We start from the raw sequence: 25,265 nt of genomic DNA, 5'->3' as shown, positions 1-25,265 counted from the left end.
ATATTTTCCTTTGCCTGCCATTCATGTACGACTCCATCTCGGTCACTCATTGACGTTGTCCTGCATGCATGATTTTGTTGGTTTGTTTGCAAATGCCTGTTTACGTGTACCCTTAACTGCCCCAGTAGATGTTCAATCACATGGTACAAAAAAGGAAGCACGTGCAGTGGACCTTTGGCCCCATGACCTCCACCCTGTACGATCTCTCGGGAATCGATTCCTGGGGTGATGACCTTTCCGTACTGGAGCTCGTCGTTTCGGCCAAGAAGAGGGAGGTAAGTGCAGGCATTGCTGTAACACATCTTCCTGATATCCATACATGTAATTCATGGAATCAATCTGGAATAGTTTATAGTGCAGCTGTGGCTTGCCAGGATTATGTAGAGATTAGAAATGGAATTCAGGCAATTGAAACTGGGAATGCTGCAACACACAAATTCAACTCTAGCTATTAACCATGTATGCAATTTGTGTTTTTCTTCTGTTAATGTTCTTTGCACACTCGCACCATAGAATATGGCATCTTTAGCTTCAATAATGTCATATTTTGCAATGCATGTAAGGGAACAATTGGGATTAGAAGCTGCTAATTAAATGTATTTCTTTGTTTTGCTGAGTCCTAGTGACTTGTGGTTGCAGGGGTGTACTGCATCAGCCCGATGTCTGTGAGAGAGTGCGGTGAGTGTTACACGGCACTAGTTGGCAGGCCATACCTGAGCTTTTACTATAGTCGAGCAGTGCTAGTTGCCATAGGGGAGACTAGCTACAATGGAAAGGTTTATATCCAAACAGGACGAGGCAGAATCTGTGTGTGTGTGTGTGTGTTTGTATGTTTTGTGTTTTTTGTTTTTTGTGTTTTTCTGACAACCCACCAGCCAGAAGTCGCCCTCCTCTTCCAAGGTCTGTTCTGATTTTCCCTACTGTTGGGCACCTTTCACCAGCCTTTGGAAGGGGCTTTGTGGTCTCTCTCCTTTCTTTGGCTCTGGTTTTGGGCAATGACTGAGATATAACAAGCAGCTGGTCCTTGTCATACTCTTCTTTTATTCTGATTCTTCAGGGGCTCTGGGATTTGACATTTGATAAAGTTATAGCCTCCTATCGCTAGAGTAGTCTTTCCTTGCCTACGACCCAGTCTCTCGCTCCCCTTTCTTCCTTTTGGATGTTAAACTGCCTGCAGGGACGTACCCCTTTTCATAGGGTGGTTGATGTGATAATGGGTGCCTCTCCTGCTTGTCTGAATCCCAGTCCATGATAGGTTATTTTGCCTTTGCATTAGGGCGTCCCCAGGTTTATTTTCCTGCGATTGATTAGGATGGTTTCTCTTTAGATACGGATTGCCTAATCTTTTATCCGAGTTAATGAGAGGCCAAGTGGTGGAAACCAAATGCATAAATAGTTGCATTGCCATTTTCAAGCCTGGCAAAAGGATTTTATGCACATTACTCCCTAAGCTCTTTGTAGCATGCTCTGCAAGATGTGCCGGCACCGCTGTCTGAATGAGAGGGTGATGTGAGAAACCGACGGTGTCTCCCTGGCTAAACCCTTCAGACCTGTCATCCAGGTGGCCATGACACAGCCATCGCTAATGGATGCAGTTCCTGGGGGTGGACCAGTGAGGGAGGATCACCTGGATGGGGGGTGGGGTGGACCTTGGTGAGTGGGACACCAACGGGTGAGACGCGGTATCCCCCTTCTTTTGACACCTTTTCCGATTCCTATATCAAAACATGCCCCCCTCTTTCTCCACACGAATACTTTTGTACAACACGAATGACAATGGACTAACAGCAGAGCCGTTTACCTGACGTTTCCCAATACCAGGGTCAGGCAAAGTTAGGCAATTAAACAGAATAACGCACACCTTACGCCCCTTTCCCCCAAAGGGATAAAAGGTGGAGTACAAGAGCACAGGACGAGAAAGGCGGAGAGCACTATGTAAGAGCTAACACAGCACTGCAGTTCAAGAGGAGGAGAAAGACCTGCAGACCGAGAGGGTGACAACGAGAGAGTCGACCTTGCCCTTTCCGGCCAAGGCCTGTGAAACCTCTGCAGAGGAAGGCTGTGAACAATAGCCAGCGTGTATTGTGCTAGATGTCAACGGTGCGCAAGACCCTCCTCTGCTGATTGCCAAGCCGGGGGGAGACAGTCAGCTCTGTGGTACCAACCTTGACTCCGAAAGAAAGCCAAGCAGTTAATACAGCTGGTGAGTCAAGGGGAGTATCGATAAGAAACCAAACTGTGTTGAGTAGCCAAAGGCTAAATTGAACTTTGAAAACCAAAAGGATACTATTAAAGGAGGAGGGGGAAAACCAGATAGAGTTGTCTGGCAATACGTGGGTGCTCACGCATGAAACTGTGGGTGATTACCCAACGCTAAAGAATACCATTACCAGAAGGCCTTGGGAAGAGGCAAAGAACGGTCCGAGTGGTCCTAAAGGGGTCTTGTAAAATCATCTGTACCGTCAAAAGTCTTTGACCGACAGAGAATTGTGAAAGCCAAGGGAAGTGAATCCCGCATGATGGAAATGAATATATGAGCTGTGTTTCGTGAAGATTGGTAAGAGTGAACCCAGCAGAGGGAAGCCGACCATCTAGAATAGTGTGTGGAATGAAGTGAACCTGACCACGGGGTGTATACAGTGAATAATCTGTTGCAAAACTGTATCCTGAAAACGCTTTGGCCGGTACTGTAACTATTTTGTCTCCCTAACTGTGTTTGCCTGTATGATAACTAATTATGCAACTAATCCTGCTTGTAATGTAACTTTCTTTGTAACCAGATAAGTACTCCTATGTAACCTACGCCGCGATACCTCTGGGTTTGGGCGTGTAACAAATGCTATAAATAAATAAACAGGTGGCGAGAGTGAACCCGGCAGAGGGAGGCCGACACCCAAAGGAAAGACCGAAAGCCTGTTTAAAAAGACATTACGATTTGTGAAAGCTAGAAGCATTGCAAGACAAGTGGAAGGAAAGGGTCCCCCCTTGTCATCTGGGGTCCGAGCCCAGCTGAGGGAGATCCAGGTGGGTGCAAAGTTATCACCAAAGGTTCTCTGAGAAAGGAACTGTCTTGTTTTGTTGAATACGACTTCTGAGGGGGCTGTGCCCAGAAGAGTGGTGGACCCCAGGGTGAAGCCATCACCAAATGTGTTTGTAGAACAGAATTTTGTGTTTGTTTGTTTGAGCATCAGGCCTCGAAGGCAAAATAATTCATTACAAAGAGACAGCTGATACAAAACTTTTAGCTCGTGCTGAGAAGGCTCGAGCGTGTAAGTCACACCCTGTAGTGTGCTAAACACATGGGAAGGGAGACCTCGAGGCAATCCCATCCCGACTTTTTATTTGGGAACACTTTTCTTCTTTATTTTGAATATCCTACCCCACACTCTTTCTGTAATTAGTTGTAAGGAATTCGCAATAGTTGTTTTTTTTTTTAGTATAGGCTTTTTACTTTGACAAGACACCACATGGACTGCTTTATTTTTCATTTGATGGTTGATGCTTGCTCCCATCTCAGGTTTAGGTTTGGTGTTTTTCCACCCTGCATTTACAGTTAAATAAAACACCCTTGTAATGTAATCGCTTATGTCCGTCTTTTCTGTTGTCACCATGAGTTCCTTACCGTGAGCTTGTGTCCTGCATCGTCTGTGTGGTGCAGTGTAACTGGGGTATCGGGAGGTTCTCGCCTCAGCTTTCCTCAGACACTCGTCGGCTACAACGGTGTCTTAGTGCTGATTCATCTCTAAGGTGGTAAATGAACCGTGTCTGCTTGGAAAGGACTGTAGAGTTAAGCATGCAATATGTGGAACCATCGGCTTGGAGGACTAGCCACAGAAGTGTACCGGGGGTGCTACAATGACAGAGGGAAAGGGGCATGTGTGAACTGTAGCTGGCCCTTCTCGGAGAGCAATCGGAGTAAGAAACTGGACTTTGTATATGGTGTCTCTCACCTCTTGACTTCATGATAAGTGACATAAGTGCTTGGGGGCCACCAATGGGATATCTCAGAAGAGCTGGGTGCTTCCCCCCACACCAGTGGATTGCTGGCACAGAGGAAGTATGGTGAGGATCCCTGGGTCACCGTCACTTGCTGCCTTTTGCTATGTAGAGGACAATTCTATAACATCCTACTGTTTCCCCTATCCCCAAAAAAGAGCTTGAAGCTCTCCTAGACAGGCCCAATGTCTGAACAAGAAGAAAACAATGACTTTCCGTTCCATGTATGTAGCGTTAGGAGCACTTCTCAAAAGAGTAATCGCAACACCCGCTGTGTCCGAGGAGTCCTTTCCCAACTCCAGCAAGATTCCTGTGAGACCAGGGATGCAGGCTTGATTCAATTTTGCAACTCCATGATTTGTTTTAAACGGCCCACTAGTTCCAAAGACTCATGCATGTGATAATGTTATAAGTGTGCCGCTTTCCAACCAGGGCCCCACGTATGCACAAACTTACCAACTCATTGTGGATGTTCCTTCACCCGGCGACAGTGTTGCAAATTCCCTGTCAACCAGGATTCTTTGGACTCTCTGTAATTAAACCGTTTACCATGAAATGTTTACAGCCTGAAAACAGCATAGTGAGGGAACAGGAAACCCGAGACCTGCACAGCCAGTTAGTAGAGAGGGCTAGACACTGGAGAGTAAGTTTGAAAAGGGCAGACAAGCCTGATAAGGGCTTGGTCTGGCCCCCTCAGCCCAAAGTGAAACCAGCTACAGGCAGGAGCAGCCGCTAATCTGAACCCTTTCCCAACTACACAACACAGCACAGATCCTAAAAAGACCCCCCACCCTCAGCTCAGGGGGGAGCATGGAGAACAGTATCGTAGTAGGAAGAGACCTAGTCGGGAGTGGGTTGTTTGCAGAGATCGACGAGATGGCTGGAGAGTGATACAAGGAGCATTGAGTAGGTTTTGGAGGCAAGGGGTGGGGGGGGAAATAAACAGGCACATGAACAAACATCGGGATGGGAAGGCGTCTTGCTGAAGGTGGCCAGATCTCAGGAGGAGCAGGAGAGAGTTTATGATGGGAAGTGGTGGTGAAGGGAAAAGTTAAGGTAAAGAGAGCGGCCACGTACTCTGGTGTTGGGCCCAGGGTTTATGTGGCGAGGATCTCCTGGTCATTCCCACAATGCTTGGCTGAGAAGGCGGGTGTTTGTCGCACTGGACTCAACACCATTAGGAGTAATGCAGAACTTTGCTGGCTGTGCTAGAGGAGTTGGGAATCTTGTGGGCCTTTTGTGACCTGCTGCATGGTTTGAAATTACTTCATTCTACTTGGGGGTGGGGGGGGGAGACTGCCCAAAGGCAGCAAAGCGAATGGCACTCATTATAGGATTAGATACAAGAGCCTGCTCAGCGTACGTCTTCAAAGTAACTTCCGTTCCGCTCGGCAGACATGGAGCCAGAGGGAATCCAAAATGGACGGCTCCTTGTTTATTCTCCATGCAGGAGATGCTGAAGACCTGCGCCGTTCAACTACACACAGAGCGACTCCCGAGCCAGAAGGAGACATGATGCACGGAGGCATATTAAAAAAAAACATAGATCATGTGTGTTGGTGTTTGGAAAAGGTTTTTTTTCTCCAGGTTTGGAGGTGGCTGGAGGAAGGAAAGGATGGAGACAAAGGTTGGGAGTGAGAGGAGAAGAACATGATGGAGAAAAGAATATCTGAGGAAGTGGATGTGAAGGGTGGTATAAAGGAGGTGGTCGGGTAAGGGGTAGCCAGGTAGGAGGAAGCTTCAGGAGGAGTAAAAGAGATGTTGGATTGAGTAAGACCGAAGTAGACGGGTGTTCCTGGAGGAACCATGGATGCGATAGACCGAGTAGGAGCAAAGAGGTGGTGATGATGTAAAGACTTGCAATCTGAACAGTCTTTGTGATGGTGAACCAATTTATTTTTCATCCATGCACCCTGATCTTTTCTGTGACAATAACTGCTGAGTGATCATTTTCTCAGTGGCTGCTCCTCGTGTTTCAAGCCTTTTCTGTTGCATGTCCTTGGTTGGCCGTCTTCCTGCCTCTTTGGGTTGAACATGACCATATAGGGTCCTCCACCTTCAGAGGGTTCCTGCAAAGAAAGCCTGGTAAGAGTCCAGTGTTCCTGAAATGGTTGGAACAGTGAACTGGACGGTCTTCTCCCAATCCACATCCCAGCCAGAACGTCTTGTTGCTGGACAGATGACCTGTAGCAGGCAGTCCACCATGGTGTGGCGACGGGAACCTTTTTAAGATGCGAATCACGTGGCTCTCAAAGGGGAATATTCTTGTAAAAGTGGAAGAACATCAGAAAGTAGTGGCACTAACGAGATGATGAGCCTTTAAGGATGTAGATTAGTGTTCTCAACCCTACTCCCAAGGGAGGAGAAGAGGATGGACGGAGGAGGTGCAAGGGAGGGAGGCAGGGAAGGAAGTAGGAAGGGATTTGAATGAGACCTTCATTGTTTTGATTTCCATTGCAGCAGGTTGTGATTGGTAAATCCTGGCGGTTGTAGGATTGAGAAGGCCCTGAGCTGAAGTGCAAACTAGAAATAGTCAGTAGACATTGCCCATCACTAGAGGAGCCTGGGCTAGGGTGGAGGGAGACACTGCATTACACGGGAGGTTGAGGAATAGGCCAGGGACTTCCATGAGTCTGGTTTCATGCAATCCATTGTCCGTCAAGTTGTGAAATGTAATGATCCATTCTTGAACCTACCTACTTTAGTCTTGGATTTCTTGCTCAACCACTAAACCTACTGAGATTTTGGTTAGACCATGTATTTGTACCGGTCACTAATGTTGGCTTCCTCCACCACCTCCCCAGTGGTGGTTTAGAAAACCCCTTTCAAGGCAGTCATGCCATTTCACTCATTTCATCTCCATTAATTTGATCCGATTGCATTCTTCGTTTTTACATCTATTTCACTTGACTCCGCTACCCCTGACTTGATATTTATGTATTTTCTCATTAAAGTGTCCCACTTCTCCTTTGCACACCTGTGCCCCACCTTCCTTCTTCCTGTTTCTCATCACTCAGTATGTCCTTGCTGTCCTCTTAGGCACGTCAGATTCTGGACCTGACACCAGTGAAGGAGCTTGTTGGCCTGAAATGGAAGCATTTTGGCCGCCCTTACTTCTGGTTCCTGGCGGCGCTGTACGTGTTGTACATGATCTGCGTTACCATGTGCTGTATTTACCGACCCCTGAAGATGAAAGACCAAGAAATAAATTCATCAAAAGGCACAAGGGATATCACAATAGCTGTACAGAAGAGTCTGCAGGTGAATGCGGTGGGCACTTGCATGCTGGTGGGTTGAGATTTTGGCATCTTCTATGACTTTCTTCATCAGTTGGTCCCTCCAGAAAAACTACTAAAACGTCATTTGCTGAAGTCGAGACACATTCACTTAATGCGGAGGCCATTCACTACTCACATGTTCCAAAAGTGCAAGATTTGTTGGCAAACAGAAACCATGTCCATGCCTATTCATTTGAAATGCAACCACCCGGTTAGACCAGATCCACAGCAGATTAATGCATCTGATTTCTTCAGTGGGTATTGAGTCCAACACTCCCATGCATAGTCCATCGCCAGCACTAGCCAAGCTGTGCATACGAATTAACAAAGGGTTTCTCTATGGACCAGGGAAGAAATTATTTCGCTTGAGTGCCTAAAACTATGAAAATGATCCCCAACTTGGTTTACCATGGTATGGGGCAAAGGGGCTCACCTTTGTCGATAATGAGAAATGTTATTTTGATCGTAGCAGAATGGATGCCTCAAATGGGGGTAGAGGGCAGGGGGAGGCCACCCACCTACAAGGGTTTTTAGAATCTTGTTTCGGACAGTTGCGGAGCTAGTTTTCTAAACGGTGGATCATTTTCTTTGTGCAGGAGGCATACATCACATATGAGGATGACCTACGACTGGTTGGAGAGCTCATCAGTGTGATTGGTGCTATAGCAATATTGCTCTTGGAGGTAAGGTGGTCTCACTTGTATATTGTTCGTTGGGGTTTATCTGATGCACTGCATCCTAAGCAAATTGCTTCAGAGTACAGATTGAAAACTGGTAGGTAGGTGGGTGGGTGTGGAGGGGGGGGGAATAGGGTGATTGACAATGTGTTAACTTTTGATTTAACGCCTGTTAGATTACAGATATACTTCGAGTCGGTGCTACGAGTTACTTCGGACAGACCGTGCTTGGAGGTCCGTTCCACATTATGATGTAAGACCCTACATTTATTTTTGTATGTTTCTATATTTTTAGGATTTAGAATTTGTCTGGTTTTGTAGTGCAAACAATTTAACAATCTAGTTAATAGATTTTGTACATTATCCCGACGACTCGCATTTCTCCTCCTTTGCTGAAGTCCATTGGCTACTGTATGCAGCTGCCCTTTCTAGGGATGACTGACCGTGAAGAATCTCAAAAGGGCCACTCTGCATAACGCTCTGCACCTCTCCCCTGGAGACTTGAAGATGCAATGTGTAGACTCTTATCAAAATTCAAACATAGCTTCGGTTCCTCAACCAAACTCAGACTGGCAGTTTTGCTGGAATTTTTCGAAATGACATCCACAAATCACCACAGTGTATCCTTGTACCGGCAAGTGCCAAAAGCCCCGTTAACTGCTCATGATCCACACTAAATCCAGACATTGCCTCGCTTACCCCCAAAGATTCGCTGGGTTCCTGTCTTCATCAGCATTTTTTGAAGCGGCACTCAAGGTGCCCCGCTCCTTCACCTCCCCTCTGCCGCAGAGCCTCCCTCCAAAGCCAATGCCTAAAAATGGGAACAAGCCAGAGCCAATCTTGCATTGACTTCGTTTTTGGTTAAGTCTTTGTATTCCAGGGTTTGAGTTGGAAAACGCCTACAAGAACTACGGGAAGAATATGAAAATATTAAAGTGTAGAGCTGTAGAACAGTGTAAAGTATAGGACAATGGAAAGTGGCTCTTCTCCAGGTGCTACCCACATATCTGGATTTCATCCAAAAGCAAGTCCCAAATCCAATCTTCTAAGTCTGTCCATTCAGGGAAAGTTGTTTAGGTGATCATTCTCATCTCCCACAAAGTTTGATGGAAAATCTGTGAATAAGGTTGCGTTTAAGGGAATCTAATAGAGGGCATTTTAGGTCACCAAGATGCACACAAGTCCATAAGTGCAGGAACATTTTAGGCAAGATGACAAACCTTCCTATAGAAAACAAAAAATGTTTTAGAGAACGTACAGTTCAAGAATTAAATGTAAAATGCTCTATTGCTTCAAAGTTCACAATTTAACGTGTTCCTCCTAAGCCACGTTATCTGAAAATTTGAAAACAGAGGAATTTCCTCTAGGAAGCAAATCAAATTCCCCCCTGCGGTTGGTCGTTGTGAGTCGTACAAGAATAAAAAGGCAATCAGTTTGTCAATTGAATCAACTCTTTAAATCATTGCGTACGCTCTCCTGCTGAAGCCCAAATTAGGTGCTTGTCAGGGAAACCCCATAACATTGGAATTTCGGGACATTCAGCAACTTTAGAATCTTCATTTGCGAAAATAAGTCAAAATTTTGTAATGAGCTACTTTTAGGAGTCAGCGAAAGGAGCTCAAGAGAAGACTAGAATACAAATGGACCATGCAAATCTATAGAGGCGTAAAGACTGTGGTTTTTGGCACCCCACCACCTCTCCTCTAATCCACTTCTCCTCAGGTCCTAGGAGCCATTCTAGGTCCTGACAATGCTGTCTGCAATCTCTGAATTGTCTTTAAAAGGTAATCCCTATGAAATCAGATTATCCATTCGCACCCAGAGAAGGCGCTCGGCCAATCGGGTTCCTGGAACAGCGGGGAGAATACACAATCCCGGCCTGCTGTTCCAGCCACCAGAGACCCTTCCCTGGGTGGCGCCTTTTTTTTCCTAACGTGGGGAGGAAACGGGCAGTCTCTCCCTGTTGCCTCCCCTCGTTAGAAAGTCCCAAATCCCCCCCCCACCCATCAGCTTACCTGCGGGACCGGAACCTTGCGCTCTGGTCCGATGCTCCTCTCGTCTGGCTGCCGCCATTGAAATAGAAAAGGGATTATGTCCCTTATTGGATGATGGTGCCCATTTTGGAAGATGTTTTCCATGGCTACTGTCATCCAAAAAGGGACCTAGTCCCTTTTCCATTTCAATTGCGACTGCCTTTTTTTTTGCATTACTTTTTTCTCTGACGGGAGATTGGGTCGCGCAGAGCTGATCTCCTCTTGGATGAAAAAAATAAATGAATCCGCACCCCAGTAACTCTCGGGGTGTGAATTGCTTTCATGCCCCGACTGTGGAGGTGTCCATGGGCTTTAATGACCTGCAACCCAAACTGAGACCATCGCTTTGCTCGGGGCTACCAAAGCTCTGGTTGGCCGACCATTAAAGCTCATATACGCCCCCCACCAAAGCCAGGGTGTGAAAGCGATTTTCTGTCAAATCCTGCAACTTCCTACTCCAATCATTGCACCACATCACATCTTGCATCTCGTCCTCTTGCTGAGCCGCCCTACCCTTTAGGCATAATTCTCCCTTGAAAGGCTATGCTAACTCCATCTATAGGCCTCCCGCACTCACCCGAGGCCATACTTCAGTCCATTCAAAACACTATTGCCAGGCACACCTTTTACGTTTACCTGCACAGTCCCACATCAGGATCTCTTCCACCTGTGCTCGCTGATGGGGTCTTCCAGGAGGAAGTTTAAATTGGTCTTGCTCTCAATGCTTTGAACAAGCAACTTAACCTAGATCATCGCCCACCATGCTATGATGTAGGTGACAATTGAAACCCCTTGTTCCCTCAACCCTTGGGTTCCCCAAGCATCACTTGGCAGGTGAGGATTTGCAGGCAAGGGTCCCACTCTTGGAACAGCTTGCTTCTACAGCTGCACCAAGAACAGAACCATCACAAATTCCATCACACTCCCAAGATCTATCTGTTGGGCAGGCATCTTACATTCAACTTAATTGTCTACTCATGTGTACCCCTCCTCCACCGCCAAAAGCCTTTCGTTCTTGGTCCAATTGCATCTTGCCAACCTCATTCACACTGAAGCAAATTATTGGTTGCGTGGATTCATTCAATCGATCAACCTGTGAGAAGTTGAAGGTAATACCTTAGCGTGTAACCCTCACATTGATGCTTTTTCTCAGACGTTTCCTTGTTTTTCATGCAGAATCAGCTTTGCTTTGATGGTCCTGATCACGCTGGTCCTGCGCATCACCAGCACGGAGGGAGAGGTGGTGCCCATGTCCATCGCTGTCGTTCTGGGCTGGTGCTACGTTATGTACTTCACACGCGGGTTCCAGATGCTCGGCCCCTTCACCATCATGATCCAGAAAGTAAGCAAATGGGCGTGGAGGTTGGGGAGGGGGGACTGTGTGCTGTACCGCAATGAGGCAACAAGGTGGGACAAGGAGAGCTGGCGGAGGAGGGTGGAGCGGGAAGGCACCTAACCAGGGATAATCAGCGTCTTCTGTAGGGTACCAGGGATTGTCCTGCTATCCAGCATCTGCTGATTATTAGAACTGCTTTATTTCTGACCCATATTTTGAGATGTAGCAACAGAAGGGTTGTGTTGGGGTTGGGAGGATGGCTCAGGGCGCAACATCCTCGTCTTGGAAATGAGGCTGCTCCGAGCGGCATGAGTTTGATTGTCGATCCAGGCCGCAGTCTGGCATGAAGCGTGTTTTAAACCAATAACATTGCATTTGTTTTTTTTTTAGTGCTGGGGCATTTTTCAATTCTCGATACTGATCACAAAGAGAACATCACCTTGTGTCCTGCTACTCTTAAATGATGACAACCTTGACTGAAAAGGCGTTTTCAATTTGTGTACTTCAAAACCACACATTCTGGAGAGCAATGCTCCTTGCATAGCTCCTTTGACCGTTTGTTCACATCCCTTACAAAGGTTATCCCTCCCCCCCCCTGCCAGCATCTCGAATTTCAAAAATACAGCCATTTACTGCCTCTCTGAGTTTCCTGGTTACTCAAGAGATACGCACACTCTTAGATGAACTCCATACTTTGTTTACACTTCCTTTACTTTGTTCTCTCTTCTACTCTGCTTGATGCTCTCATCTGTGATACGGGGCCTCTTTGGCTCTCCTCTACTCTGCTTGATGCTCTCATCTGTGATACGGGGCCTCTTTGGCTCTCCTCTACTCTGCTTGATGCTCTCATCTGTGATACGGGGCCTCTTTGGCTCTCCTCTACTCTGCTTGATGCTCTCACCTGTGATACGGGGCCTCCTCTACTCTGCTTGATGCTCTCATCTGTGATACGTGGCCTCTTTGGCTCTCCTCTACTCTGCTTGATGCTCTCATCTGTGATACGGGGCCTCTTTGGCTCTCCTACTCTGCTTGATGCTCTCATCTGTGATACGGGGCCTCTTTGGCTCTCCTCTACTCTGCTTGATGCTCTCATCTGTGATATGGGGCCTCTTTGGCTCTCCTCTACTCTGCTTGATGCTCTCATCTGTGATACGGGGCCTCTTTGGCTCTCCTCTACTCTGCTTGATGCTCATCTGTGATAGGGGGCCCTCTTTGGCTCTCCTCTACTCTGCTTGATGCTCTCATCTGTGATACGGGGCCTCCTCTACTCTGCTTGATGCTCTCATCTGTGATACGGGGCCTCTTTGGCTGTCCTCTACTCTGCTTGATGCTCTCATCTGTGATACGGGGCCTCTTTGGCTCTCCTACTCTGCTTGATGCTCTCATCTGTGATACGGGGCCTCTTTGGCTCTCCTCTACTCTGCTTGATGCTCTCATCTGTGATACGGGGCCTCTTTGGCTCTCCTCTACTCTGCTTGATGCTCTCATCTGTGATACGGGGCCTCCTCTACTCTGCTTGATGCTCTCATCTGTGATACGTGGCCTCTTTGGCTCTCCTCTACTCTGCTTGATGCTCTCATCTGTGATACGGGGGCTCTTTGGCTCTCCTCTACTCTGCTTGATGCTCTCATCTGTGATACGGGGGCTCTTTGGCTCTCCTCTACTCTGCTTGATGCTCTCATCTGTGATATGGGGCCTCTTTGGCTCTCCTCTGCTTGATGCTCTCATCTGTGATACGGGGCCTCTTTGGCTCTCCTCTACTCTGCCTGGTGCTCTTCCATATGTGATCCTGGGCCTCTTTATGGAATATGTTCCTGCAATGACACCCCCCATTCACCAGCAGAACCATGAAGCCATATTTCTTTCCTAATTGAATCTCCGTTTCAGCCATGCCTTTTCTTCTCACTTAGATCTCCTTTGCAGGCCATCTCCAAATCCTTCTCGCATGAACCTTGCAATGCTGGTGGAGTAGCAATCCAGGTTTCTGGTAGGGTATTCATGCACCCATCAGTGCTTGAAGGACGTTCCCTGCTGATGGTTTTATTATGACCAGACTCCATCTCTGCATGGAGCAATCCAAAAGCTGGGGAATCTTGGAAAGTCAACATTACTAGCACATGGAAGTCGTTATTGACCTCCTGTCAGCCAATCAGAATCTGCAGAATGCAGTCAATAAATACTACATTATGAACATTATGGCTTCAAAAGCAGCCAGGGAAAGCATGCAAATTCCAAGCAAGGCGTTTTTCCAATAAGACCCTTCCTGAATGGGCGGAGGGTTTTTTTTTTTTTTTTTGTTGCTGCAACATTCTATTTAACAAAATAGAGAAGGCTAAATTATTGGAAAATGCTTTCACATTCCTATAAAAGAATTGTTTACTTAATGAATGCTCCCGTTAAACCCGTTTAATTCGAATTATCTTTGCAATTTAAATGCTTAACTGATGAAGGCAATCTTATTGAACTACTACAAAATAAAAACTCATGTAATTTACTAGGTTTGTCTATTTACTTTATTCTCTAATAAAGTACATTTTTTACTCGCCTCCAAAACATGTATTGGTATCAGATAGAGGTCAGACGAGGTCATTATCGGTTGGATAATGACCCATCCCCAGCTCACGGCTTAAGGCGAAAGGGTATATTAAAAAAAAGAACACAAGCCTCTGGCAGTAGTGAACAAAAAAGGGCGATCAGACAGATGTTTGAAGGATGATTAGAACACAGATGCAGAGGGTGCAGTAGTAGAAGCTCGCCCCATCCCGACCTGTGCACAGTCACTTCGACTGTGCCTGTTTAAGGCAATCCTGGATCTAATCTTTCCTATAAACCTCTAGCCCTACACTTCTTGAATTCTGACAGCTTATGACAGATGCCAATCACTACTGGAAAGTTCTCGACCACTGTTTTTTTTTTTTCTCTCCCAAGCCAGTACTTATATAAATGGGATGTGGCTATGCTGGGGCGACCACTATGGCATACATCCACTGTACCATGGACATGTGGTCAAGTGCTCGGAGAATTGCATGCATGGTCATCATAGCACGCGTGTGGCCTTTCTGCCCTACACCAGCCAAGAGGTGTGAGTAATGCATGGGACAGCAGCTGTATGTGGTTCAGCAGTAGGGAACTTTGTACATGCAAGGCTTTCAGGCAGAAGGGGAGTTGTCATCTGGGATAAGGTGAAGGCACGGTGGCTATATGGGCTTTGCTGCAACAGGCCCTGGATCATGTGGTCGTGCTTCCTTCTGGATCGGCAAGACAATACATATCCCGGCTTTGTGCAAGTCCTTTGCTTCGTGGTCACTCGCATGCTTTATCAGTCTGTGGAACAACTGGTTGAAATGTGTTGCGCTCACCTGGTTGCAGCGCACAAAGTGTAGGGATCTCTCAGGAGAATGGGGATATGCGCTCCAATTGAAATATACAGTGTACACCTTTTATGCTGGCGGAAGTGCTGCGCGACACACCTCCTAACAGAACTTCAAATGGTGAGTACAGGGGCAGTACAGCAACAAGGGAAATGCTGGAACTAGAGGAAGCCTCCTGAACATTTACAACCTCCAGCTCCAGCGTTGTACCTAATCTCAGGAATCGATCTGCAGTCACAAAAATTGAAGGAGCACTCCCCAGTAATAACAGAGTAACCTAACACCAACACTAATAATCTACAGGAATTAGACTTACTAGTCGAAGCCACAAGATCCTGAATTCAGTGGTACAAAACCCTTGCGAGAACGCTGTAGCGTCTTCATTGAGAGCCTTTCGTATTTCTTGACATCTCATCACGGTTAGCACGCTACGTGCTGATGTGTGCGGGCGCCCTGCGTGCCTGCTCTATGATTGGCTAGGAGGAGCATCCTTGGCTGTTTCTTGGCAACCACCCGCTCGCGCACAGCCCTCTCCTCCGTACCAGACGATAAGCATCTGAGTAGTAACGGGGCAAGGCATGGAGTGTGCACGCAGGTGCTGGACAGTACTTAACAAAATGGCTCAAAAGGTCACCTCATATTTCAGCTGGGTTTACCATGGCAAAAATGCACTACACCAAATGCATGTGTATTATAAAGTCTGTTTGGTGGTCATTCATGCTGGCACTCACACACAGACCTGACGTCAAGTCATAAATTGATCCAGAAAGCTTTATTGTATAGAATGTACATTATATACACCATTCAGTTGCTCTTGCACCATGTACATTGACATGAGGTACAGGACAGGGACAAGGAGGGGTATTGGACTTGCATACATGAGAGAGAAAAAACCCACCGGCCATCCTAACATCCCAGCTCAGGCCCTCAACTGACACAATCATTCACTCAACATTCTCCTGAGCTGCATTCATACATCAACATTCTGACCACAAGCACTCCAGGCCAGTGACATCACATGACAAGACTACACTACAACATCTCCCTTGCATACCCTGACAGAAACCACAACAAGGTGTTCCGCAAGTTGCCACCGCACAACACGAGGCATCCGTGGCCATCCCTTGGTGCTACCATAACATATGACTGCAACATGTGGGGCATTTCTGACTGTCAGTGGCAGCTTCTGGTCTATGATAAACCACATATGGATTAGTCGTCGCAATGCAGCCCTCAGCAAGGTTCTCTCATCTGGAGTACCTGCTCGAGCCGGACCGGGCCAACGTGGCGAGGGCCTGTGCCCATTATGGACCCTTGTTTCAAAGTTAAAGCGGGCACTTTATATCTGCCTGTGTCAGAAGAGGGAGACTCCCACCAAACGTCATAAGTAGGAGACTCTGCAAACCTGAAACAATGCTTTGCTTCAGCGCTTGTAACATCGATTGGAGAAAACGTAAGCAGCCGCAAGAGCACCAACCAGCTCAGAGTTTGTCCACTACACTGGAAATGCCAAGCTCATGCCATCATAACGGACACATGTTGAAAGCCTTGTGAACAGGGCAAAAGCAGCCCATGTGGAGGAGATACTGTGGGGTCACTCTGCTCAGTGGCTCTGACACCTTCAATATAGACGGGGCATCAACCGGTCCAGATGGAGGACCATCAACTGCACAGAACTTGCTATCCCCCCCCCCCACTGGACGCGCCGTCTGTGGGTAGTGATGGTGACCCCAGTACAGTATTAGTTCTGCAAGTGGTCAGTCTGTCCAGCTGCACTTTTGCAGGTTCCTGTTGTCGGCTGTGCTCTGTGTTCCCACCCACACAAGTATAGTCTTTTTTGTTGCATTTGGGGATATTGAACTACTGGAGAGGCCTTGCAGTGACACAGGAACAATTGACAATAAACCTGATCAGTCCCTTTTTAGATTTTTGTTTTATTTATTTATAACGTGCCCAGAACCCGCAGGCATCAGGGCGCACAAAAACACAAGGGGCCAAACGTATAAGAACGGGACTCCACAGGAAGAAAACACCACTAGGAGTAGGGAGACTAAAGATCAGAGTGTTCAAGGATCTCTGAAAAGTTATAATTATTTTGCAAGCGTAGGACCCTTGGCAGGGGGTTCCAGTATTGTGCAGCCAGACAGGGAACCGCTCTACCCAGTCCTCAGGCCCTTCTGGCCTTGTAGGAGTTGATCAGACCCGTATTTGTGGAACGTAGAGTACGTTTAGCCTCATGTCAGCTACTAAAAAGGCAGTATTCAACTGGATCCGAGCATGGACCGGGAGCCAATGTAATGATTTGCCTAGCGGCAGTAATGTGCTTGTGTCGTCGAATTCCTTTAACAACGCTGACCGCATCATTTTGGAGGGTCTGGAGTCGATGCAGGGATCTCTTTACTTGCCCCGATCAGCAAAGCATTGCAATAGTCGAGGCGCAAGAGGATTATAGCTTGTGCCACTGACTAACAATTTGCCTTGGAAATAAAAGGTTTAATGTTAACAGTTTTCGGTTATATTAGCAGTTTCTGGATATGCAGTTTTACTGAGTTTCGGCACTAATGAGATGAGTCAAGAAGTACACCCAAAGTTTTCACTTTGTCGGCCACTGGGATGCTACAATTCTTACAATTAAAAGAGAGGTACTCTGATCCTAATCTTGCTCTAGCCTGAGCACTTCCGAATAACAAAAGTACGGTCTTAGCTCGGTATTTTCTGACCTTTCAATGATCCCATAGATGGTGTTGAGATTCTTTGTGTGAACCTCGTTGTTCCCACTGATTTCTGGATGCAGCTGTATGTCGTCTGCGTAGTTGGTAAATTTAAAAAAAAACGGAGATTCTAAAAGACTGCAGAGAGGTCTAATATACAAAATAAACAAAGTTGATGAGCTACCGGCCCCTGCGGAACACTGCAGATAATAGAAGTGGATTTAGAGGAGGCATTCGGCCAGCACGAAGTTGATTTTTTTTATTGGACCAAAAATATAGAATCCAACTGGCGGCCTGGGGAGTGCATTTTCCTGGGTTTTTCAAGGAGTATAGAAGACGATCGTGATCAAGCACATCGAATGCCATGGACAGATCGAGAAGGACTAAGATCCATTTCCCCCTTGTCCAGGCACTCGAGCATGTTAGTCTGCAAGTCTAATAGTGCTGCCTCTGTACTGTGATGGGCTCTAAACACAAATTGCTTGTGGTGCAATCCCAATTTGACTTTTACGAAATTCTGAAATTGGATGGTAGCCACTTTGTCTAAGACTTTGGGTAGGACGTTTGAGTTGGTAATGCATCTCTAGGATCAAGACCCAATCTCGCAAAGAACGGATTAAACATGTCTTTGTCAAACACTAGCTTGGCAGGGATGATACAATGAGCAGACGCAGCAAACGATACCACAAATTACTCTGTCGGGGTGTATCAAGAATATATCTAACTTTATTAAAGGCCTTTTAAGTTAAATGCAAAGTAATCATTCAGCCGTAATAACAATGGCAGCCCAGCACCGAAATGCTATGGCAATTCCCTTCTGAACAAGAGTACCAACAGCAACCCCATACACGTGTTTCAGCCCTTTTGGGCCTCATCAGTGAGGTGAGATGAGGAGCGCCTGCGACCTTTTTTAAAATAAAAATGGGTTGGGGGAAAATGCCTTTCTGGCCCTATTCTAAAGAGGAACTTCTCTACCTAGAAACCAAAAATTAAGGAAAAGACATTGTTGTGTCCAAAACGTCCTATCCTGACCCTCACACTACAAACAAAACAACAAAGAGCTACAGTGAAATGTCTTTAACTTGATGTTGGCAAAAGTATAAGAATGACTCCAACGAAAATGTTCTACAAGGTAAAGACCCCTGGATCCAGAGGGTGCTCCTCTTGCCCTGAGTTCTTTAATAGGATGGTAAAGATGTCTCTTTAGCTAACAGTTACATTGTGTCTTCACTGGACTCACAAGTTCTTGTTTAAGCAATATGTTCTGCAAGTCTTTCTGTAGAATTTCTTGTAACTTTGCAGATCGCCTGGTATACGCCCCTTCCGGGAATCTTTATACAATTTCAGTTGCCTGGTGTACTCACCTGTCTGGACTTCTTCTGCTTTTCTGTCTGTTAACTTTTACTTTTTACTTTACCTTGTCTGCATTCAAACAAACTTTGTGTCTACCATACAAAAATGTGTTAGCGCGCTTGTCAGAATGCCCCGGGGTCCCCAGCTGCTTGGGGCAGACTCACCGGTTCCTTCCGGTGTCTTCGATTCTGCTCACGCCTTTGCGGTATGGTTTCTTCACCTGCTTTCCACTTAACAGTCTACAGATATTCTTCCAGTGTCCTTTCGGCCTGGACTGGAGAACTATCTCTTCAAGTGACCCAATATACAGGAGACGCTGCGTGGCTCCCAGCATCTCCACGGCCCTTCTTGATAGCACAACTCAGCATTTCTCGTCCTGTCCTGGCCGTCTTCTCTGTACCACCACACCTGCCCATGTGCCTCACGTTCATAAGCCTCAGTGTGGGGGTTCAACGTCTTCTCCTGCGCTGCTTGGTCCAATAGTGTGGTTGCCATCTTTAAATGTCCTGTGCACTGAAGACTTGGGAAAAACAATTAGTCCGCATTTTGTAATTCGAGCTCCTGTCACTTTGCGTAAACACCCTCATCCTTCTTCTCGTCCCAGTACCTGGGTGGTTATGCGAGTTGGAGCCCATGGCACATCAGAAAAAAAAGGTGTTATGTGGGAGTTGTGTCAACGGTGGGGGCCTGACCAGAATGGCAATCGGCCATTAAGAACTCTGGTATTAAAGGGTCTTCCTCATGGGAATGGGAAAGGGGAGAATACAGCGTTGTGTGCAGTGAAGTCCAAACATCCCCCTGGTAGTGGTCTCCTCCCATGTGATCCTCACTCGTATAACCACCCCCAGGGTCAGGATCAGGTAGCGGCTGCCGTCCCCTGGCCACATGGGAGGAGGTCACCACCGGGGGAATCAGTGATGACTCTACTGGATTCACCAGAGCTCTCCCACTCATACTCTAGTGTCCTGCAAGTCTCCCTTTGATCCCAGCCCCTCCATCATAGATGCTGCACTCCTTCCCACCTGCAGAGCAACCTAAAGGCAGGGAATGATGGTACAGCTGCATTTGCTTCCCATAGGATAGCAATCACTTCCTTGGATTCCAGCACCCCTGGCCCCCTCCCTACAGCTTTAAGCAATTGGCAGATTTTATGCTGCTTGGTATGGCATGACTGGTGTGCTGCACCCAGGCCTGTGACGTACTAGCGCCCACATCCTCACCACTACCAGAGGGGTGTGATGGCAGGGCTGTCACTAATGGGGTCAGTTGAGGTAGGCTACTAGAGACATGTACCTTGCCTCTCTACCCCTGCTTCACCCTCTTGCCACAGCCATCCAACCGGCAGAGGACCTGCCCACTTGACCCTCTTGATGGTCTTGCCTGGTGGCAGGCCAAAATGCTCCAACGTCTTACCATGTGGGCTGCATGGAGGGGCTCTCCTTAATCTGCATTTCCCCCTCCGGAATAGCAGGTGCATGGAGAGGCCCCATCACCAACTCCACTTCCTCCTGATCCCCTTCATCTAACCCCTCCTTCGGACAAGCAGAGGAGATGGTGAGACGCAGGGACGCCAAAGCTGCCAGAGAAGATTGGGATACCGGGGCACTTCAGGGCGGATGTTATGTGCCATTGGCAAAGAACAAAAACCCACACAAGGGAGCTGGGACACTTAACACAGATGGAGACGGGTCAGTGGCTCGACATATGAAAGATATACTTACCTGGATACAGAAGCGAGTAAATGCTAATGAAGAGTGTGACCTTGGGATGTGCACTCGAATACTGAGAGGACTCAAAAAGCCCTGGCAAGAGAGTAAACCAGGCACTCGCAGAGTAAAAAAGCACCCTGGCAGGAGAGTAAACCAGGCATACAGCGAGCCTAGGCCACGCACCCTAGTAGCGAAATAAATCCCTGGCAGTAAAGTAAACCAAGGATTGGACTAACTGGGCAGAGATCCCTCCTGAGAGTGCTAAGAAAACAGGTTAAGAAAATCCCTGTTTTTTTAGTGGACCAGAGAGAGTGTTTTGCAAACGGAGAAAACTCGAGAGAAGAGCTGTCCCCTTTGGGATTGTGAAGCATATGAGAAGTCGCTCTTTGAATGACCAGAAAGACTCTAGGGGAAGGGAAGGCCCTTCTCTAGTGGAACTTCATTCATTTTTCTTTTTTGCACCTTAGAGACTTTATATTTTAAACTTTGGAAGGCAGCTGCAGATGTTCAGCCAAGAGACCTTCCTCATTTCACATTAAATTGAGTTTAGTGCGTGAGGGTCAGTTTAGGATTTTGGACACAGGACACAGCGCTACCAGGGGGATGTTTTGACTTTGTTGCACATCCTGACACAGGTGTTCCCTACTTTTGTCGAGGCTGGGAAACCCCTCTTACAGTCTGGGACAGGTAGGATTTTCCCAGCCCCTCTTTTTCTTTTGATAATAAGTCTTTGATAAACACGGAAAATACCACTTTGTCTGAGTCTTACTCTTGATCTCTCAACTCTTAATGTAGCAAACCCTTCAGCTCCCTTTATAAGATGAAAGGGCTCTGATTGTTTGAACAAACTGTACGACTAAACCAGACGTTCGAAACGAGGCTCCAGTTTGGACCACAAACCATCGCGAGAGACCCAGAAACCCGAGAGTCCCACCTGGGATTCAAGTGTACCAGAAGCCCATTGAAGTTCGTAGTATGAGACAAATGGCATCAAATATTCGAGGGGCCACAAGGTCACATTTAATGAGCATAGTCTGTTTGCGGAGACTAATTTTCAGCAAAATCAGTTTCCCGTCTTGGAGATAGCAACTAAAGTTGTCTCGTTGAAGAGCACTTCTTTCCTTACCATCGCTGGTTTGCTGGATCCATAATTTTTCTTGGTTCCCCCTCTACCTCAAAAGGATTCAGCGTTTGCAGGAAATATGGACTGCAAATGTGTGGCCCTCTTCTGCACAACCGCTGTATGTGGTACAGGTGCAGTGCTTTGGTTAACCTATTTTTGAATGTTAGGTCCAAAAAAAGCCCCAAAACTTGGCAAAGATGGAGCCACATGGAAGTAGAAGACTTGTACCATATGCAGTGTTTAACATATGACTAAGGGTCTGCTGACTCTGTTGTTTTTAAACCGGCTGATTAAAATGTATTTTCCCTTGAGTGCCCATGTTTCTTGGGTGGGGTGGGGAGAGTAAGAAAGGGGGAGATCAACCTGGCTGCGGTGTATTGCAGAAGTCCCTATTTAGTTGGCCCTTCAAACTAAACTCTTTGCTGCAAGCCTTCAGTGTGGCTACTTTTCTTGACCTTGTGGATCATCGGGTGACTCAGGGGAGACTGGCAATGAGGCATCTGTGGGCATGATTGTAGGAAGATCTTGAGAAACCGATCCTGGTGCCTGCACATGGGCACCAGCCCTGGTAGATATGTTGTGTGGGGCAACCTTATGCCAGCGTTTGCTCCCAAACAACCTTGTTCCCTCTCTTCCTTGATATGGCGGGTAGCCCACCTGTCTGTCTGGTCTATTGCTGTCCAATACAGCAATGAGAAAGGGAAGGGGGAGAGCCGCTCGATCTCCTAGAAGGTGGGGGGCTTTGCATGCTTTGGGAGACTTTTAGTGCCAACTTGTGGAAGGGTCATGCAGAATGCGACCACAACACCCCTTCAATGCATTGCCTGAAAATGAGGGTCCGTGTTCTGTACAGAGAGGCTGAGCATTTTTGCCGACACCCTCTGCCAGAGGCATTGCTGGGGGGGCCTGGTGAGGTGCCGCCAGGGGTCTTTTGGTTGTAGCCCCGTATAAAAGCTCAGGGGCTACAACCGAAGTCTAGCTAGTCCCGAGTCAGGACAGTCCAGACGTTAGCACAGCCCCAGATCTTTTTGCAGACCTAGCAACACCCCTGCCCTCCGTAGATGGGTGGCACATCCCGTGGGTGGGAATTACACCAGGAGGTGACACTCCACTTTGCTGTGGGTTATTTCCTAGGCTAATGTTGGCTTCCAGCTCGATCAGGAAGGCCCTTGACCCTTGGGATGTACTGGTTGTAAGGTGGTACATCGCGCTGGTGCATGCATCGGTCCAGTTGTTCCATCCTGTTTTTATTGCAGAGGCTTCAACAATAGCGGATGGCCCTGATCTTTGCCACTCGGTGAGGAGTACCATGTACTCTATAACTTGCATCAGGCAGTCGGCCATCTGTAAAGGTTACCTCTAAGAAGGCTGCGAGTGGCCAGGTCTTGCACGCAAACCTTACCCACTCACCCCTCCTGGTTAAGATGCCAGGAATTGAAACACTATGAGGAGTTGGCCTGTTTGCCTTTTGGCTAGACATAAACGCCCCTTATTCTAGAAGATGAGAGATTCTTCTGTCTCCTGTAGGGCCTGTTTCTAACATTCCTGGTATGAAAACTGCTACTTTCTGTTATGGGTGTTCCGCGTCCTCGCGGATGTCGTGGTCCCCCTCGCACCACTGACTGCACTCGGACACATCCACTCGGTTCGGGCTACCCGGTCGCTCTGTGCAGCCGAGACCGCCCCTTTTTATTTATAGTGCACGCGGCGGAGTGCAACGTCACTCCGCCGCATGCATGCAGCCCTTAAAGAGGCAGCATCACACTTTCCTTCCTACGGATCCTGCCCCTCCAAGCTCCCTGTGGTCTACCTGCAAACTAAATGTGAACTAAAAAAACTAACCCGGCTTGGCTAGTCCAGCTAGCTCAATGTGTTCAAGTGGATAACCCTCATTCTGAGCACTTGGACATTGAGTAGCATGACCTTCACTCCTCATCGGGCCAAGGTTCATGCAGTTGTTGTGCTCTTGTTTACCCCTCATCCCCCCGCCCCTTAATATCAAGTCATTAACTGGGTAAACTGACCTTTTAATGTAATGTGTGTTGTGTAGTCTAAAAATACAACCATGCCTCGTCTCTCCTACTTGGCTTGGGGACCTAAATTTGACACTACCCCAGTACCTCCAGTATGCCCCTCTAACCTGAGGTTGTTCCTCTTTTTCAATATCGACAAGACTCTGCAACTCTGCTTTTCCAGCCACTCAACTCCACCACTCGTTTTGCTTTCAAGTCCTACCTCTTTCACCGTGGAATGAGGTCCAACATTTCTACTAATTCCTCTCCCTTGAACAGTATGCTTAGATGAGTGAAAGTTTCCAGACTGCTTCCCCCAGCCCCCATCTGCACCTGGCAGCTTGCGGGTGCTTGGTTTGTTGCTCATAGGGTTCAATGCATCTATGTGAGCGTATGAAAGAGGGACAGTGGCAATGGGAACTATGAAATGGGACCCAATGGGAACTATGAAATGGGAACTAGGAAATGGGACCTCTGAAATAGGCCTGTGGTGGGAGTTCACGGTTGCAAGTTGTTTTGCCTTGTAAGACCTACAATCTATTGCCCACTGACTCCCCTCTGAGAGATCTCTCTCTCTCCCCCTCCCTCCCCCCCCCCCCACCCATGAGCACATCAACACTAATGGAACCATTACTAAGCCTTCCTCTTTAACGCCATCACCCTCCCCCTCATCAGCATCTAACCCCAACCCACGTGCTGTAGACAATCGGATGTCCAGCTCTACCGCATGGAGAACACACTGCCTCATTACTCACAAAGGAAGTGGGTACTTCCGACCTGCACCCATCAACACCAAAGGTTTCGCATGTGCTTCTCCCGCTGTCCCAGAAATGTGCCCCCCCCCCTTTCCCACCCCTCCCTCCCTCCCTCCCTCCTGCTTTCTTACTGACCCACACGTAGCGAGGCCACCAATAGTGCCGGGAGGGCGCTATAAAAGACCACTTCACAGTTATGCATGTTAGATTAGTTTGATATTATCACTGTAGCATTTAAGTCTATGTCAAGACATGCAGACAGTCCCTGTATACATATATAAGATAGCATTAGATATCCATTGTAAAACTGCGGCTGCTTTTTTCATGTAAGGATTTGTAACGTTCAAGGATCATCCTAGGACATCTTTGCACTGGTGAAGACCGTATGCTGGGGGGAGGTGTTGGATAATACGGATATTGCAGATCGAACAAAAGTCATTTAAATGCCCGTGAACTCGCCCTCTGGGTAGTGGTGCTGCTCCAGTGCCAGCGGAAGGGGCAGCCCCCGAGGAAACATGTTCACTGGCAATGGCGCATGCTCTATTTGTGCGTTTGTTTACTCTTGGGACGAATGCATGGGGCACAGCTAAAGTGCTGCCAGCCCTGGAGGTTAGCAGCACCCTGAGAAGAGGAGCTAGAAGACAGACTAGAGTTGGAGGCAGAAGAAAGACTGATACTGAAAGGGGGTGGGGGAACAAGACTCTTGATGGAGACGCTGATTCTGTCAGGAGAAGGTGTACCACATTCATAGCTCGTCCCCTCTGAAGCACACATGACCAGTGCCAACATGCTTCTAACTAGACTTTTCTTTCTTTGCCCAGATGATATTTGGCGATCTTCTCCGGTTCTGCTGGCTCATGGCGGTCGTCCTACTTGGCTTTGCTTCAGGTAATTATGAAGAGCTGGCATGG

General features: G+C 47.4%; 1 protein-coding gene across 2 annotated transcripts in view; it reads left to right on the top strand.

Annotated features, from left to right (window-relative positions):
- Window positions 1-25,265, top strand: part of LOC138580095 (transient receptor potential cation channel subfamily V member 6-like) — a 164,284-nt gene that overhangs the window by 93,108 nt on the left and 45,911 nt on the right. The window contains exons 7-12 of one of the 2 annotated variants that reach the window (XM_069650373.1): window positions 129-275; window positions 7,036-7,257; window positions 7,871-7,957; window positions 8,128-8,204; window positions 11,161-11,326; window positions 25,176-25,242. In XM_069650373.1, the coding sequence (XP_069506474.1) occupies window positions 129-275; window positions 7,036-7,257; window positions 7,871-7,957; window positions 8,128-8,204; window positions 11,161-11,326; window positions 25,176-25,242 (766 nt within the window). The remainder of the gene's footprint in view (window positions 1-128; window positions 276-7,035; window positions 7,258-7,870; window positions 7,958-8,127; window positions 8,205-11,160; window positions 11,327-25,175; window positions 25,243-25,265) is intronic. The other variant, XM_069650374.1, reaches the window with a different exon arrangement.

Source organism: Ambystoma mexicanum, chromosome 3p, assembly GCF_040938575.1.
Source record: "Ambystoma mexicanum isolate Mex_15411 chromosome 3p, UKY_AmexF1_1, whole genome shotgun sequence".
Classification (NCBI taxonomy): Eukaryota; Metazoa; Chordata; class Amphibia; order Caudata; family Ambystomatidae; genus Ambystoma; species Ambystoma mexicanum.
This window is presented reverse-complemented; position numbering and strand designations above follow the sequence as displayed.